Source organism: Symphodus melops, assembly GCF_947650265.1.
Source record: "Symphodus melops genome assembly, chromosome: 5".
NCBI classification, from domain to species: domain Eukaryota; kingdom Metazoa; phylum Chordata; class Actinopteri; order Labriformes; family Labridae; genus Symphodus; species Symphodus melops.
In genome coordinates this window covers 25,803,811-25,820,897 of record NC_136695.1, presented here as the reverse complement: position 1 = coordinate 25,820,897, position 17,087 = coordinate 25,803,811, and the positions used below count along the sequence as shown (strand labels likewise).

General features: G+C 40.8%; 1 protein-coding gene and 1 long non-coding RNA gene across 2 annotated transcripts; both read left to right on the top strand.

Moving 5' to 3' along the window:
- Positions 1-28: 28 nt before the first annotated feature.
- Positions 29-1,952, top strand: LOC306823393. Its single transcript, XR_013778991.1, has 5 exons — positions 29-52; positions 212-238; positions 583-627; positions 855-914; positions 1,300-1,952. It is a non-coding gene; the product is annotated as an uncharacterized lncRNA (long non-coding RNA).
- Positions 1,953-4,068: 2,116 nt separating this feature from the next.
- LOC306824655 (putative transmembrane protein ZNF593OS) lies at positions 4,069-14,323 on the top strand. The gene is made up of 3 exons (XM_079344861.1): positions 4,069-4,153; positions 11,796-11,908; positions 13,177-14,323. The coding sequence occupies exons 1-3, from the start codon at positions 4,084-4,086 to the stop codon at positions 13,321-13,323; spliced, it is 330 nt and encodes a 109-aa protein (XP_079200987.1). The 5' UTR covers positions 4,069-4,083; the 3' UTR covers positions 13,324-14,323.
- The last annotated feature ends 2,764 nt before the right edge of the window (positions 14,324-17,087 follow it).

Genomic DNA, 17,087 nt, shown 5'->3' with positions numbered 1-17,087 from the left:
CATATCTCTTCTATTTTTTTTCTCCTTTCAGAAAGTCGTCGTCCCCACTGAGGTTTGTTGGGCGGGAAAAAAATAATTTTATGATATTATTATGTTTATACTGTACTGTGACCTTGCAGGGCCATAAATATCACACTTTTAATGTTTTTAAAGTGGACAAAGGACTTCTGTCTGTAGTTATTGCTGAATATGTCTTTCTACTTTCTTATAGCTAAGGAAATCCCCGCGGCTGCTACTGGTAAGCTTATAACAAACACAACGTTGTTATTTTGTTTTTATGAGTCTTGGTAGTCATTCAAAAGACAGGTGTTTGCCAATGAAAGCTGCCTCTTAGGATTAATATTAACCTACATATTTTAATGTTCTGTAAATTGCAGTGTGCATACATCATTGATTCTACATCAGAATGTCTAAAAAGACATTTTACATCTGTTTCTGTATTGTGAAGATAATAAAAAAAACTAACATTAAAATTGTTTTCATAGATAGTAACAAAACTTTTTTATGAATAATTTTACTGTGATTTACTGTTTGTAAATGCACTTTGCCATACTGATTTGTGTTAACTTCTGTCTTGTTTAGCTGAGACCCACAGCCCCAGAAGTGGAGAAGAAAAGGGTCACAAAGGTATGAAACGTGCTGATAACACTCGCTGTTGCTGCTCACTGCGTCACATGTGAACGTGGTGAATGACCTTGACTTCCCCACAGCTCCCTGCTAAATTGGACATAAACTTGAAAAGCAATTTGGATGTTTTGGTTCACCTAATATCGTTTATTATACTATTGCATACAATTAATAAAGTGTAACTAGTTTGCTGTGATTTGTTTGTGATCAATTGTTGCTTTTTGCAGAGGGGACCCGCCAAAGCAAAGAAGGGCAAAGCAACCGAAAATGGGAACCCCAAGGCCGAGGTTTGTTTCTTTCTATAAGATAATAACGTACAATTCTCAACATAGTATAACCATCTTGTTTGTAATATTTAACAAGGTGAGTAATCTGCGAAACACGTCACCTATCACCTTCCTGCAGTAATCAAATGACAGCCCTTCGATGCATCGTCCTACCTCACCTCTGACTCAGAATATGAAGAGGAAGCATTTATTACTTTAGCGGTTAAGTCTCGTGTGAGGGACCCTGAATCTGAAAGGTCGTTTTTATATCAATGTTTTGATTACCTTGTGTTACCTGCAGTCCAAATGTACACAGCGTGAAAATGAGCATGGTAAAGAGTATCGAGCTTTGCTCCCACACCAGTCAGTGCACGTCATGCTTTGCTTTCTTCTTCACTGTCCCCAGGAGCCAAAGGCCGAAGCAACCGAAGCCAAATGAATAAGGGTTGAAGCGCCCCCTCTGTGTACTTGGTGATTGTACAGTTTTAAATAAGTATTTTTTACCAAGTTTTATATTACATGTCTATTATAGGTTTGTTTTGGGCTTGCACCTAATGTAACAAGACTTTGTCACATTCATATCCATTAAACAGAATTACCGTCCATATCTCGTAGGCGTGTGGCATTTCTAGTTTGTCTAATTTCCAGGTTGGTTTTTTTTTTTTTTTTTTTTTTTTACTGCTGAGTAATAGATATTTTTCAACAAGACTGAATCTAACGTTATAAGGCAGCTAAAGCATATTGTTAAAATGTAGGGAGAGTAGGAGTGGCTCTTGTATTTTTAATGTTAAACTAATGGAAAAAAAAGATTGCTTACCAAATGTTTTGAAACACTGTATGTTGACATGAGTTATAGTAATTAAACAAAATGCCACAGAAAAAAAAAAAACTGTAATTAGGTCAAAAGTTTGACATATCCCAAAAACATGTATGTTGTGAACGCGGTCATATAATGATGAAAAGTTAACTTAAGTTATGTTTCTGTATAGCGGAAAGGAAGCTTTTCTGATTCAATGTTTGATCTAAATGTTCTTAAATAAAAGAAAACGTCAAAATGTCTGTGTGGCGTCCGCTTCTTTTTGACACTCCTTCTGCAAGATGAGCGATGTGTGATGCCAGGACCACGACCATTTCTTTAAGGGCTCGTCTCAGAAACACAAGCATGTTTACTCAGTGTCAGACTGGGCAGACTCCAGATTCTTAATACCACCGCTGAGAGGCCCTTTTTCCATTTCATCACTGATTAGAAGGAAACTCCTAAAATGAGTTAGGCTACACTTTGGATAAATGTACACTTAACAGGTCACATAAAGCAAGGAGAGCGTTAATCAAACACAAGGAAACACATTTACTATAAAAGTTAGTCTTATCAGGTTGAACATGGATTGTTGACCTAAGTAACGAGCAGGATCTCAATAATAAAAGAATTTTAAGTATCTCAAATATATTATTTTTTTTAATTACATGTAAAAAAGATCTGTAACGTGGCCCCAGACTTTAGGACCCCGATGTTACCTGTATGAATCTCCCCATGTGGTAACTATGAGTGCCTTAAGACAGACCGGTGGACACTAGTGACACTATTTGTGATGATTTCAGTTAAATACATATATTTTGATGTTATTGACCACTGCATATTGAAATCAATGTGTTCTTTTTCCACGCCAATAAATGTAGCAAATACACCACGCACGTCAGAATCGATCACTCAGTGAGTGAGACAGATATTTCAGGGAGTTTCTGTATAGTTTACCACTGAAAAACTATCTGTCTCTCGCCCCCCCTTTCGACCAAAGGCCCCCAGAACTAAAAAGGTTCCTGTGGCCCAAGGGGTTCTGTCTCGGAAGAAGTACATACACCTTTAAAACTTCAAAGAAAAACCCATCCCACTTTAAGGCTCCGTCCCTTTTAGGAGCCTGGTGCTGCTGCATCTTTTGACAAAGACCGGTCTCAATCAGAGGGCCCTCTGTGTGAAGGCTTCAAAGAGTTTGTGCATCTGAAATAAGAAGAAGCAAACACAAAAAAAACAAAGATAAACAACAACGTGTGTCAAATACAGAGAGAAGAATGCTTGATGTGTTCAGGCCATGAAGCAGGTCTGCATGCATGCTGTTTTACAAAACATCAATCTAGAGCTTTAGTCATGTGTTTATTGATGTCCTCGTTTTGTACACAGTTAAATATGTAATCTGGTTTTCATGTAAGAGATCCACTGTTTAAAGCGAGATAATAAAAGAGATTAAAGGTTGTTTCTCTAAATGTAATCATGCATCATTTTTTTGATCTACAGTTTGTTAAGTTTTAAATGAATGTTCTGTTGGTGGCATCAGATAATGAAGTAAGTATAATGACGCCCTCTGAAATAATGAAGAAGATCCTTACAAGTTAGACCAAGGAGAAATATTCATGTGTAAATGTGTCTCTATCGTTGAGTAGCTTTGGAGTGACCCTCAGTGTCTGTACACGATGTCACCAGTAGAGGGCGATGTTACATCAATACACACAGGTGGGGGCAGTTGTTTTGTTTCCGGCAGGGGTCTCCCTCTCATCAGGCTTTGAGACTATGTGAAAGTGGGTCAAATATGACGCGTTTTGTTATGAAACGTACATCACGGAGGATGAATTCAAATATTACTTAAATGTAGCCTAATAGGTTTTGTCTTTTTTTATTTTATAAAAAATGAATACATAATGAGATGTTAGTACAGCACAGAGCTAAGTTGTGAAGTTAATCTAACAAATACATCTTTAATATGACCTAATCGTCAAGCTGTAAGAAATAAAAAACTCATGATTGTTTGAAACACATCAGAGCTGATGTTGTTCTGTTCTATAGATTGACAATTCAATCATATACTGTATATATTAGTCTCTCCTTATTTTTAAAAAGCATCTGTTTCACATTTTGTAAATGAGTTTCATTATCACATAAAGATTTTACTGTGGAAAGAGTAGAAGTTGAGGAGAACATCTCACCTCATTGAAAGGTTAGGTTGGTAATTTTTTGGACTATTTTCTGTACCCTGTTCAGGGTCGTGGGGGCTGGAGCCGATCCCAGCTGTCATTGAGTGAGAAGTCGGATACATACCCCGGACTGTTTGGCATTCGATCACAGGGATGGAAACATAAAGAGACGGACAACCAGACATCTTATTTAATTAATCAATCTAACGAGCATGTGAACCCACGCATGAACAGAGAGAGCATGCAAACTCCACACAGAGAGGCTGATGGGGATTCAAACCAGGAACTTCCTCGCAGTGAGTCAACAGCGCTAACAGCAGTCATAATCAGAAATAATTGATTACTCTCCAGGGGGGAAAAGGTTTGCTTTTCTGATGCTTTTTCCATCAGGAGTGTTATTGTGGCCACATTAAAGACAATATACCAAAACATCAATCCGACAGATTGAACAGCACAGCAAAATGATGTATAACTTTCAGAAAAAATATAAGCTCTTTAAGGTCTGATAAAAGGGGGAAATAAAAAGGGAGTCTCTTATTATCGTCATTAGAAAGAATCATACAGGAGAATGTACCATGGAGAAAATACCTGTGATGTGGTGCTTTTGCACATGCATTAAACTCCTGAATTTTCTCCCGAAACTGGGTTCGCTTTATGTGTGAAGTAAGTAGCTCCACTTTTTTCCTGCCATCCCTCGACGGAACGCAGCAGGTAAAAGTCAGGAAATTCCACCACTGGAGGGGGTGAGGACGTCGACGTCTGGCTACGACGGGACAGACTGGAGCGATTATCATGCGTGTAATGAAGCAGTTTCATACTCTTTTCTGCTCACCAGTAATGTAATGTCTGTGGATATGTCCAATGATGTGCTGCATTGATGGAAAAGGCAACATCAGAGGACATGGATTTTGATGCACTTGACATTTTCTTGAAAATTTTTTAGGAGTAGTGAAAACAGCCATAAGGTAACTGCTGGGACGTAGTTCTTCGTCGGGGTTAGTGGGTTCAGATGCTTGGACAGACACGTACCACAGAGTGAACAGATATGATACAGCGGTTCACTTCGCCTGACCCTCCTGGGGGAAAGCCGACACCAGGAAGGGGCATGTCAGGGGCCATACGTGCAGGCGAGATGAGTGAAAAGACATGCAGGTCAGCTCGTGTGTTCAAAAACTGCTCCACTAAAAATAAATAATTCCTGGAAAAACGTTCTCATTCTGGACGTAGTAAAAAACTTTTTAATTGTATCGCAAAATTTCCCTTTGACGTTCACATTTATTTTAACAAGGTGGTCCTCTTTACCCAACATGTGAAGTGACATAACTGGACCCCTACTGTCTATCCAACAAAGTGTTGACTCCATGGTATGTGTGTGGCCTCCACCATCATCCTAGTTCTACAAGGTTAGGGACACGCACTAATCTAGTCACCCCGAAAAGGATGGAGGGTGTTTCTATGCACCTTCATAGTCTCTATCTATATCAGTGTCTTTATACTTTATCTTCTTCTGATTAAGAGGGATTATATTTCCTCATCTATCATCATCCAAGGACACCCTAAAGGTAAACGAACATGACACGTTGAGCTGGTTTACAGAGAGATCTCCATTTGAAAAAAGGCTGATAAAGTTGAATGCACTTTAATGATCCAAATGTGTCTCTCTTTCACCCATTTTAAAACTCAAACCAAAAACTGTTGGCCATGCAAAGTGCAGAGATGCATTTAGGGTCCTGTTGTGGTCGTGGGTCGTGAGGTAAAGCGTTGCGTCATCTTCATGAGAAATCAGCGGTTCAATTACACCCTTTTCATACATACGAAAATTACCTTAAATAAAACACTATGTGTGAACACAAGAGCTGAATTTTTCACTCGGATTTTACCCCGGAGGTTTTCCTGCCAGACTCCTACCATTTTTTTCACACCCTGAACATTTGCAACCGGTGTACAAACATGTTGGTGAACTTGACTGTTCAGAAAAGTGGAAGACACAATTTAAGTCCATTTACCATTTTTCAACTGTGACAGATGGACAAGAGGTGCAGAGGATTTTACAGACAACCCTCGGTAGATGATCCCCTCTTTGAAGGAGCTTAAGACACCCCAACGTTGGTCAAACTGCTTTTGAACCAATCTCTGAAGTCGATTTAACATGGAAGTGGAGGCATTTCTTAGATGTTTGGAGGCTCCATGGATAAAACATTCCTGATGGTGCATGATGGGGGAAAGGAGACAATTTTAAAAATCAATAGGCTACTTCTATGACAAACGAACAACTCCAACTCCTCCATGAAGCTTTTTTTGAGACATGGAGCTGGAGGTGGATCTTGTGGTGAAATGATCTTTTTCCACTCATTTAGAGATTGTAAATGATCGGCCATTCGCAACTTTTCTACATTCAGAAATTTCTATTTTCTTAAAATGCTTAAAGGTCATGATTGAGAGAAAGCCCACATAGGACGAGAAACCCTAATAATCCATCTAAGGACAACTCTTCAAGAGTGTGGGACATAAAAGCTGCAGAAAACCAACAAAAATAAACGGATAGGATTATTTTTTACAGATATCGTAATTGTGAGATAATTGGTCTACATTTGGTTCAGTTTGGTGAATGCAATGCACCTCCGTACATGTACATGTTATGGCCTTCTGTATCCACGCGTGCATCTCACGATGTATGACTAAAAGGAAATACAGATAAGAAAGTAAGGCGAAATGTTCCAGCATGTTAACAGTGGACGAGCCCATTACTCACATACGTGTGGGGGGGTTCCATGTTATTCACATGCACGTTGGCATGTGTGCTGCCCCACCCCCCCCTCCCTCCTATAGAGCCGGCCTCCTATAAAAGCTTTACATTGTGAGCACCCTGTATGTCCTCACAGAAGCGTCCCCCCCAAAACCCGCTCCAAACGCTCCAGAGCAGCTGCAGGTAAGATTTGAACTTTTCAACGTTGACGGAGAAAAAAAATGATTGAAATGAGAACGAAGCGGGCGAGGAAACAGGCGTGCACACCTGGTTTGGCAACAATTTCGTGACAAATACAAATAATTTCGTGACCGACCCAATTGTGTCTGTACGTGTTGGTGCTGCTTTTTTTTGCAAATCTAATTCAGAAGTGCATTTTTTTGTTTTTTTGTTGTTGAAGCAAAATAAAAACTAGTAAAAGTGCAGAATAAGTATTAAAATTGAACTCAAACTGAAAAAAGATGCATGACCGCTACAAAAGATGAACAATTTAGTGTGATTTAACTTTTTGAACAAGTTGTCCTGTTTTCAAATATGTCGAGGCTACATTCAAGCAAACACAATTGTTTGTTGGTTTTTATTCCACCTGACTTTATTTGGTTTTATCTGAAAGTGTTCACTGCTCGCATCAGTTTTAGGTTAAAGGGAATCTCTAGTCTTGGTTGCAAAATGTCATTATAACGTTGCATTGAATTATCTTCAAACGTTTTTTTCTTTTTCTTTTTCTTCATTTCGTTCGTTGACATAGTCACAGTGAGTCGTTATCTCACATTTCTGTAGGGTCTTTGTGTGACTGCTGCTCTTCTGTACATTTTGTACCCAGCCAGTGTACAGACTGGGGAAGGAGCCTGCGCTCTCCATTCATGTGTTTTCCTGCAGGTGCATATGTTGTACAAACATAAACTACCTTTATAATCTGAGTAAAGTGAAGACTCTTTAAATTTACATGGCTACTTTTTTTTCCCCCAAAGAGAGGACATGAACCTTCCTGTTTCTTTGATGGCACCTTTTTATTGGCTCAGTTGTCTCTACATATCAAAGGCTTGATGAAAGTTTGGGGGGGGGGTCACTTTTCTGCTCCTTGATTAGATTTGCACTTCTGTGTCAGATTAGCGAGGGGAGAGAGTTTAGCTCATTCCTGATTTACAAACTTGAGATCTGGATCTTTTTTTCCTTTTTCTGACAAAGCTTCTTCCATGAATCTGTTGAATCAAACAAATACAACTTTATTTGTGTTTATGTGTCAGCCATGTTGGACTCTTCACATCTGGGGCCCAATATGAAAGTCATGTCTTGTGTATCAATGTGGTGGAGGGGGGGTGGTTGTTGTTTGTGTTAACCTCTCATGGGGGGGCCCCCTGTTATGGCCCCATAATTAACAAGAAGAAAAGCAGTTTGTTCCCCCTTGTTAACCACCTAATGCTTGATTGTTTTTAATTCCAGAAACGCATGTTAACTTGTTACCCACAGCTGCCTTTTACAATCGCTGCACATGACTGAAGACTGTTAGCCATGACTGACACAGGGGCTCCGGAAAGCTTAGCTGTGTTGTTGCAGGCCCCGTGTACAGAGGCCATAGTCCCCGCAGCTGTGGGTTCAAATCTGACATCGGCCCTTTGCTGCATGGCCCTCTCTCTCTCTCTCTCTCTCTCTCTCTCTCTCCTCCCAGCGTTTCCTATCTCAGTTCATCAGGCTTATCTAATAAGTCAATCTATAAAGCAACTAGAAGACATTTTATCTGATGTTAAAAAAAAAAAAAACATTTTTAAGACAAAATATAAGAAAAGGAGAGGTTGTTCTGTGATTTGTTGACTTGTAATGGATATTTTCCTACATTTCTGCCATTTAATACTCCTAATAACTAACCATGAGAACAGCTGATTAAGACCATTAAAGCTTTATTGATATTGCTTCAACATATTTGGGGAGCTCAGGTGATTTTAATTTGTCTGAAACCGGTTTGTGGCTGAAAATGTCCAACATAAATCAACCTTTGCCATGATGGGTTTGCAGTTTTCAAATTACTGAAATAGAATTCTCAGACGATTATCTGCTTCTGTTCGTACAGCTGAGTGAAACCATGGCAACATCTGTGTACATGCCTCTGTCATGATTCTGCAGGCTGTTTGATGATGTAATCCCGAGGATGTTGTGAGACTGGATTAATCGCTCTGCTGGTGAATCTCTCTCTCTCTCACTCACACACTTGATGTCCTGTCTCGCTCGCAGGAAGTCCCCGGCTGCAGGCGTCTGGGCTGCGGTGTGGAGTTAAATGTGACATGAGAGGGCGGGACTTGGGGAGGAGAAAAAGAGAGCTAGTCCTATTTCATTGGCTGTTTGGTGCTAAGAACACAATGTACCCAGTAAAGATGTTGTGGTGCACATATGACTGTGAGGCAGACGCATCTTACTGAGAAGGATGCTGTAAATTTACCTTCTTGATGATTAGGCATTTTTCTACACCGTTGTGGTGTTTGTTTTTGTTTTTTTTGATGAAAATATAGACCTATAACTTCAGTTTTTTTTTTTCAGCTTACAGTGCAGCTGGTGTTTTGAAATATGGCCTCAGGTGACACAGATGTGAAAACGCCCTTTTCTTTCATGTTGATCCTCCAAACCTGAATAGTTATCAGGAGATTTGCCTGAATTCCTGCCAAAGCACGCAGGTAACCACTCCTCAGCGGCTGAATCAGCTGCTCTTAAGGATTTTTGTTGCATTCGACACTGGTGACACATGACTGTTGTCCCCTGTACACATGAAGACTAAGATGATTTTGCTGTTGTGCAAACAGCTGAGACCAAGTGAGTCATATTATGAAGAGTGAGTCCCAGTTTCGATTTGGACCTACCTTATTGAAGGCAATAGCCTCCGTACATCATGTCCACTGGGCCCCATAAACCTCTTTAAAAGATACGATCCAGCAGCCCTTATACAGGCACAGGGACAGTTACCATTGCACGGTCCCAGCTGGTGATACCTGAGCTGACCTGCAGCATATAGGCTCTGTTTGCACCCGCTGTAGTATCTACACGGTCGACTGTCTGAGTAAGAAACATGATCAGAGGACAGAAGTTGTTGTTGTTGGTCAAACATTATGTTTTGTTTAAACGTACCGAACTCGTTTTGATTGCGTTGGGGCCGAGGCTTATCCTGTCATTTGCATGATTGTGGGTGTGGCTTAGTTCATCAGCAGGCAGATGCTCTGTAGCAGTTTTCCAGGAGGCTCACCTCACCTCCACCTCAAATGACTATCAGTGTTTGTTTACAAATGCCATTCAAGAAACAATATGACCACTTACATTTTTATACAGTGTTGGTGCTTTATGGGTTTGACCTGTAACTGCATATTTAGGTCATGTAACCAGCATGCCCTGCCAACACCCTGTCTGATGATATACTGTGGTTGCTTAAATGCCAAAAGGAACTCTTGATTACTAGCAGATTTTTTTTCGTGTTATGCAGGATGTGAACATTGGTTTGTCTCGGTAACTCAAAGATCCACGAGCGTCTCTGCTTCTGTTTCTACAGTGAAGTGGATTATGTAACAAAGTCGGCTAAACGGAGACTTTATCACACAACTTAAATGCACATGAATAAAAGAGGAACTTAAGTTCCAAATTTTCCAATGTATTTTTTTTGTTTTGGATGCCTCTGACATTTAATGTCTGCTCTTGAGACGTAGTAGAGGCATCATGTAACACCACACTGACATGCAGCGCTCACAATGTGCTTGTTGTTAAGTTTGCATTCGCCCGGCTATTTACCTTGAGTGTATCCAGCAAAGTCAATCGAATAGGATCCATCCAAATGGTGTTTCTGGTTTTAGGAGGAGGTGGGACTGGAAAAGCGTCCTGCTGAGAGTAATGCATTTGGACAGCGGTGTGTGCGTGTGTAATATTTTCAGAGTGGGCGTGTGTTGAAGGCGAGCCTGTCGATCTGGTTGGGTGAAAGTAGGGTTGTATAAAAAGGCGGAGCACAACACTGAAGTGCTCTCAGTGGTTCAAGTTCCTCACTCCTGCCTGTTTTTCAGCGTGGCTGCAGAGTTCAGGGTCCCACTGGCCAGTATTTTTGGGGGCTTTTTTTTGCCATCAGAGACCTCTGGAAGGTGAGGAATCACAGGGTGGTGTTTTAAGCGTGTAAGGCGGACTTTTCACAGCAGGGGGTTTCTTTGAGAGCTTGGATTACATTTTGTTTTTTTTTCTCTGAGGGGTGTAACTCCAAACAGGTTGGCATGTTAATGCTTCAAATATTTCTACCTGCTTAAAGAATTCTCCTTCTCCAGAGCTTTGACTGACGTGGTCGTCGGTCAAGGTGGAAAGTAACTGCCTTTGCTTTTTTTTTTTTTTGAGAAGCAGAGACAGTGTGTCCTTTCCTTAAAATGCAAAAACTCTTTTTCTGGGGGGGCTCCCACCCACTTATTTATTTATTTATTTTTTTCCCTCTCCATTTAAAATAACTAGAATTTGCAAAATTGGAGAATGCAATTTCTAACAAACTCCGGTTTTGGAACTTTAAATGTAAGTCCCAAATGGACGGACATTTGTGCCTCAAAATGCTCATTCTTGGTGTTTGTTTTTTATTAAATAAAACACTACTCTATAAGTGACGCATGCGATTGACGATGTGCGAATCAATGAAATTGTTCTTTGCTGCGTCAGATAATGGCGCAGCATGAATCGAAGCTCTGTTAGTGCAGGCTCCAACACAAAAACTTAATCAAGACTTCAAGGTTTACAGGCATTCAAGGCCCTTCAGATTCCAGATGTTTGACGTTATCGGTTAAACGTGGGGGTTTCTCTGCATGGGGCGCAATAAGCGTTCATGGCTGCAGGCGAGCGATGTTCCTCCCTCGTGCAACGATCAGATGGTTGACGTTTGTGCAAAGCCAACAGATGCGATCTCTTCCTCTGTCGGAAGCGATGCTTTCCAAAAAACTCATTAAAGTTTGACTCGAGGTGGACAGGATCTGTCCCTTCAATAACATTTGACTTCAGTGGAGATTTTCACTCTTAAGACGGAACAGAAACCGCGACGTCGGTTTTAACAATTTCTGTGACGTGACTCGCGGTCGCTGTCGGTCCAGGTTTGACTTTTTCCCGATGCATTTACGTTTGTAACGTCGTCCTTCATTTTTCTTCCGGCTTGCTTTGAACTTTCTAACTGAATTCTCCATTTTATTATTTTTACGCAGGTCTTGAGAGCCGTCCCAGCTCTTCCCTCTGTCACAACCCACCTCAAACCACATCAGCAGACATGATCATCAGACTGGGCAGATTGACACCTGGATACTTTCGCCTCCTCCAGGTACGTGCAGATTCAGGAAAACACCTCAATCATCATGCATCTGTTTGACTTGTAAAACAGAGATGTTCTCTACGTACATCAGAAGATGCTCCACAGGTCTCATTTTATTGCCATCAATATTTTTGTATGCATTTGCTTTTAGAAGCATTTACACTAGTCCTGCTCTGGACCTCTTTCAGACGAGGGCCTCCGTGCTGCTTTCATCACCTATGTAATTAGGGGTGACACTAATCATTATGAAATGGTTTCTTTTGTTCCCCCGCTGTCATCATAACCCACCCCGTCCGCAGTGACCCTCCATATGTCTCGACTGCTGTGTTGTACAGAGCCTTTGTTTCCAAATTAGTGTAAATATATGAACAAAGACTGTCCCGTCATCTGGCTTTACGCTGACTCAAAAGCTCAACAGAGCGGAGAGAAGGCGACGGCCTGTTACATAAGAATCGACAAATGGCTGCTCGATTAAAACTTTCTTTGTAAATGAGTCGTTATTAAAGCAATGCTTTCCCCAAGAGCTACTTTACACGTAGATTTAAAAAAAAAAAAAAAATCAAATGAGGACAGTATCTTGAACACACTTTTCAACCCTCTTTGAATTAAAAGTTTTTTTTCTCTCCTCCAAAAAGGCGATTTGAATACATGCACAACTTACAAACAGAAATGTTTACATGAAACAAACGTATTGGCTCCAAAATAATTCTGGCACATCTATCTTTTCTTAGCACTTGACTTAGGTTAGTCCGCAGGTTAGTCCGGCTTGGAGGCAGCTGTTTTAGATGTCTGGGCTGTTTCCATTCCTGTCGCACAGCTCCATGCTGTCTATCAAAAAAAAACAAAAAAAACCTGAATTTCCCTCGGGATCAATAAAGTATCTATCTATCTATCTCTATCTATCTATGCGATTCAGGGGTCACAGGGTGCAAAATGAGCTGTACATTTGGAACAATGGTCATTCTCAGTGTAGGCTATCATTCTTCACAATGCAAGTATTTGTTTTCTTGGGGACCTGATGGGCTTTCGTCTCAAAACTCTTGTGTTCCCCTCTCCCTTGGGAATGTTTACTTACTGTCTTTACTGACAGTGGTCGCATAACTGAGGGCTGTTGTTAGGTGACTTGTTTCTTTAAGGGGGAGGCCTCTCAGGCAAAATATTTGACTGTTTGCTCCTTGATTCTTTGGCCAATCAGGCTTCAGCATTCTGAATGGCTCATTGTTTTAACTGTTTGCTGATCTTTGCTCTGATGTTTTTTTTTAATTTTGTCTCTGCAGAGGCAAGTTGCCGGCGAGGTGCAGACGCAGCCACAGGACCGCTCCGTCAACCAGATCGCCATGATGCTGGCCATCATGGGCTTGAGCTTGTCCTACTACAGTGCCAAACAGATGACGGAGAAGGTCCAGGTCCAGCCTGCGCCCTGAACGGACTTGACTGCTCTGATCAATGAGAAAATGGATGAGCCAATTCAGTGAGGGAGGTGGAGTCAGGACGGGGCTAAGACCGCACTTTTCTCTCCTCACCTCACAGTCATAGTCACACTCAGATGCTGAATTTCTGGGATCCCTCACTCAACATGCACATAGACTTCAGGGCTGCTGCAATGGGGTTTCTTTACTTCCTGTTGTCAGGACCTGAAGGGGTTTGTGGGGGTGCTCACTTGGGGTTGTGGAGACGACTGGTTTGGGGGGGGGGGGGGGGGGGGAATCCAGCTGTCTGCCTGCTGAGCCTGTCCATTAGTTGTTACAAAGGTACATTCTTGCAAGATGTTGCCGATGACGTTCTGAGTTTAAAACGGGAGGAAAATCTAAACTGTGAAGTTAGCAGGTGTTCAAATCTTGTCTAAAAAGGGTTGAAAAACCCAAACGGTAATGCTTTTTTTTTTTTTAAAGGAAGGCAGCAGTTGAGATGTACCTTGTAACAAAGTGATGGCAGGCACAAGACATGGATGAAGGGGTTAAAAAGATTCGCTCAATCTGTTTTTAGGTTTTCTGTATTTTTGTTTCTGCAATAAGAGAACCTTTCAGAGAGCTGTATTCACAAACTGTCCATGAATATGTGTGAAATGTTTCTGTCAGAGTTTAGAATATTTGCACAAAAGTGCAGCCATGTTTTAAATGCTACAATAGATCTGCAAAGGGATTTAAAACTACTCACTACTTTTTTTTTTTTTTTTTTTTTCTTCTTCTGTGATTTCAATGTTTTAACATAACTCTATGAACTCCTGTTGAGAAGATGTGACACCCATGATAAGAACTCGTCCTGCAGCATCTCCATGCAAACGTCGAACTGTAACAGTAGTGCATGGGTGTGCAGACTTTTAATCAAAAAGAAACAATCGAGTCTGTCTTGTTTTTATTGATGAGGAATGTATTTCTTTATTTTGTAATGATTTAATAAAGCTGTGAATATTTTGAACGAGAAGTACAGTGGCTGTTCAGTAATATTTATAAAGCAAACTGCTATCCAGTCAAGACAGTTCCTTAGTTGGCAGGAGGCTGCAGAGAGATTCGGTATTTCCTGAATCTGTCGTGTCATGCACACAGAGGGAAGTGGTCAGGCCGATGCACGTTTCTCTTATGTAAGTGAGGATGCTGCTAGCGTGCCTGCTAACACCTAAGCCCAAAACTGAACTTGCAAAAATGTGGCACTGTCGTGATGCTTTTGTTTGAGAGTAGAAAGCTGATGAAATGCCTTTTCTGATGGCATTAAGTACGTGAGGGGTAAAAATGATTCTCGTCTTTTAGTTTCAAGTAACGCCTGAAAATGAAGGTTTGAATGAGGGTTTAACTTAAAGAAGAAAACAAAGGAGGATTGTTTAATATTAAAGACTTTGAGGCAAGTGATTTGTTGATGAAGCGAAACGGGAACGTTGGAGGAGATGAAGGGTGCATTATGTTTGTCTAGCTTGTAATCATGCACGAGTGTATTTAATTCAAGTGCGACGAGGCAACCCCATTCTTAAAATGGAAGTCACTGTCCTCGACTTTAATAAAAAAAGATGGAGCAGTCTTCGTTCCACAGCTTTCAGTGTCGTGCGTTGCATGGACAACGTCAGTAAGTTTAGATTTCTTCACTCATTAGATGGACAAATCAATTTCCTGATAAATCCGCCCCTGATCCTCGTCTTTCCCTTCCACCAGGTTTTAGGCAGATTGGCGTCTGCTTTTCTGCACGTTCACAGTTTCTCTTGCAGGGCGGGGAGGTTAGAAAGTGCGCATGCCTGCTCAATGTGTGATGTGATGCCCTGTGACGGGCTGAGACCTCGTTGGGCGCCACGTGCCCCCCTCTACCCACGCCACAAGCTCCTCCCCATCGCCCTCTTAGTCCCATCCCCCTTTGCACATCACTGGAGGAAAAATCTCAGTTCGTGGTCCCAGTGTTGCGAGGCCAGGGAGACGGCCTTTAATGAAGGGCGCCCATTGGCCAGGCGTTGATGCGTCACCAAAATCGGCCTCATTGTGAGCCACGGGGACAAAAGGATGGCGACAAGTCATGTGTAGGAAATGTGGGTGGGGAGTTTGAATGGAGGATATGTTTTCTTTGTTGCAACTTACATTAATTTCTCACAAAGGACATTTAGACTCAAGACAAAGAGAGATGGGCTGAACAGTTAAAACAAAACGATATAAAAACACACACTGCCTTTTTCTTCGGATGTAGCCTTAATAAAGCTTTTGAACGAAACGTTCAGTCAGGAATGGATGGTATTTGGAGCTGCAGGCGTGAACAAGAGAAACAAAGACGTGTGCTGGATCTCAGACGAGGACTGTCACCTCTTATTTGTGAATCACTGAGTTACAAACTGTTCAAAAGAGCACTTATTAGAAATATGTTCAGCCAGTGTGAGCATGGTGAGAAGTTTGTGCGAGTGTTGTTCATTCAGAGCTTATCTAAACATTCTGTAATATAAAAGAAATGAAGCATATTGTCACTTTCCTTTTCTGTACATCAGATGATTTCCTCCAAGAAGTACTGTATAAACTCTGTTTCTTGGGAGATTAATACGATTAATTATTATAATTATTGCCAAAATCCTTCCCACCTGTGAACTTAGTTTGATGTTTTGCTGCTGCTGTTCAATAAAGATGAATTAACTTATTGGCCATGGTTATTCTTATTGTCTTGACATACAGCATGTGTAGTACACTGTCTTGATTAAAATAAGTATTTTAAGCCAAAGTTGTTTGAATTTAAAATAAAACAATGTAAATGAGCCACAACCTGCTGTGATACAACAATACGAATGAAGCTACAAAGTCTGACTCGATTATTTTCATTTTTGCTTTTATGTCAATGCTTTATGTGTATGTGGAAGTATTCACAGTACAAAACAAAACAGTCAAGCACAAACAAAGCAAGCAGAGGGGAGTTTGAAGCGTCTTTGTTATGTGCGTAAAGATTGGAAATAGGTCATCAACTCCACCCACTCACATAGATTTTTTCTAATTACAGTACCTGAAGAGTTCAAACTGACTGGAAACAATCCAGATAAAGTTGGAGGAAGAAATGTGGCTTTTTGTGATCACTATACAGCCCACCTCCAAAAGTTGGGGAGAATTGCAAAGGTTTTTGCGCATGTGTGAAAAGGGATATTGTGTAAATATTTGTTTGATCAAAAAAAAATCAAAAGCATTTCTAATAATAATTATTGTTACTGTAGCTGTTTCAATAGAGTGGGTGTCACATTTTGATAGTTTCATAAGGACACAGATATGACCGCAATTTCCAATTCACAACATGGGCTGCACATCTTATTGAATGTTTATGTCATGTCTTGGTGGAGTGTGAGCACAGCTATATATTGCAGTTAAAATACATTGCAACAAAAATAAGAAAACTAAAACCCCTAATTTGAAGAAATGTATTAGCCACAAAATATGACAAGCAAAAGTTGATCACGTTTTAATCTAATGTGCCCAAACCACATCAGGTCACATGTGCGCGTCTTGAGGGGAGTCATGCTGAGGAGGCGGCGTTGTGCATGTGCCTGGACAGAGCACGCACTAAATTGGGGTTTGCTCTGGGTTGTCCTTTATACAGGGAGCCTCTGTTGTTTCTGGTATGCAAACAAAACGTCACAAAGAAACTCAGAAACCTCCTCCATGATGCACAATCAAGACCAATGATTCTGCCACTTGAAATCAAGTCTTTAAAAATAGACTTTCACTTGTCAGACAGCCCTTCA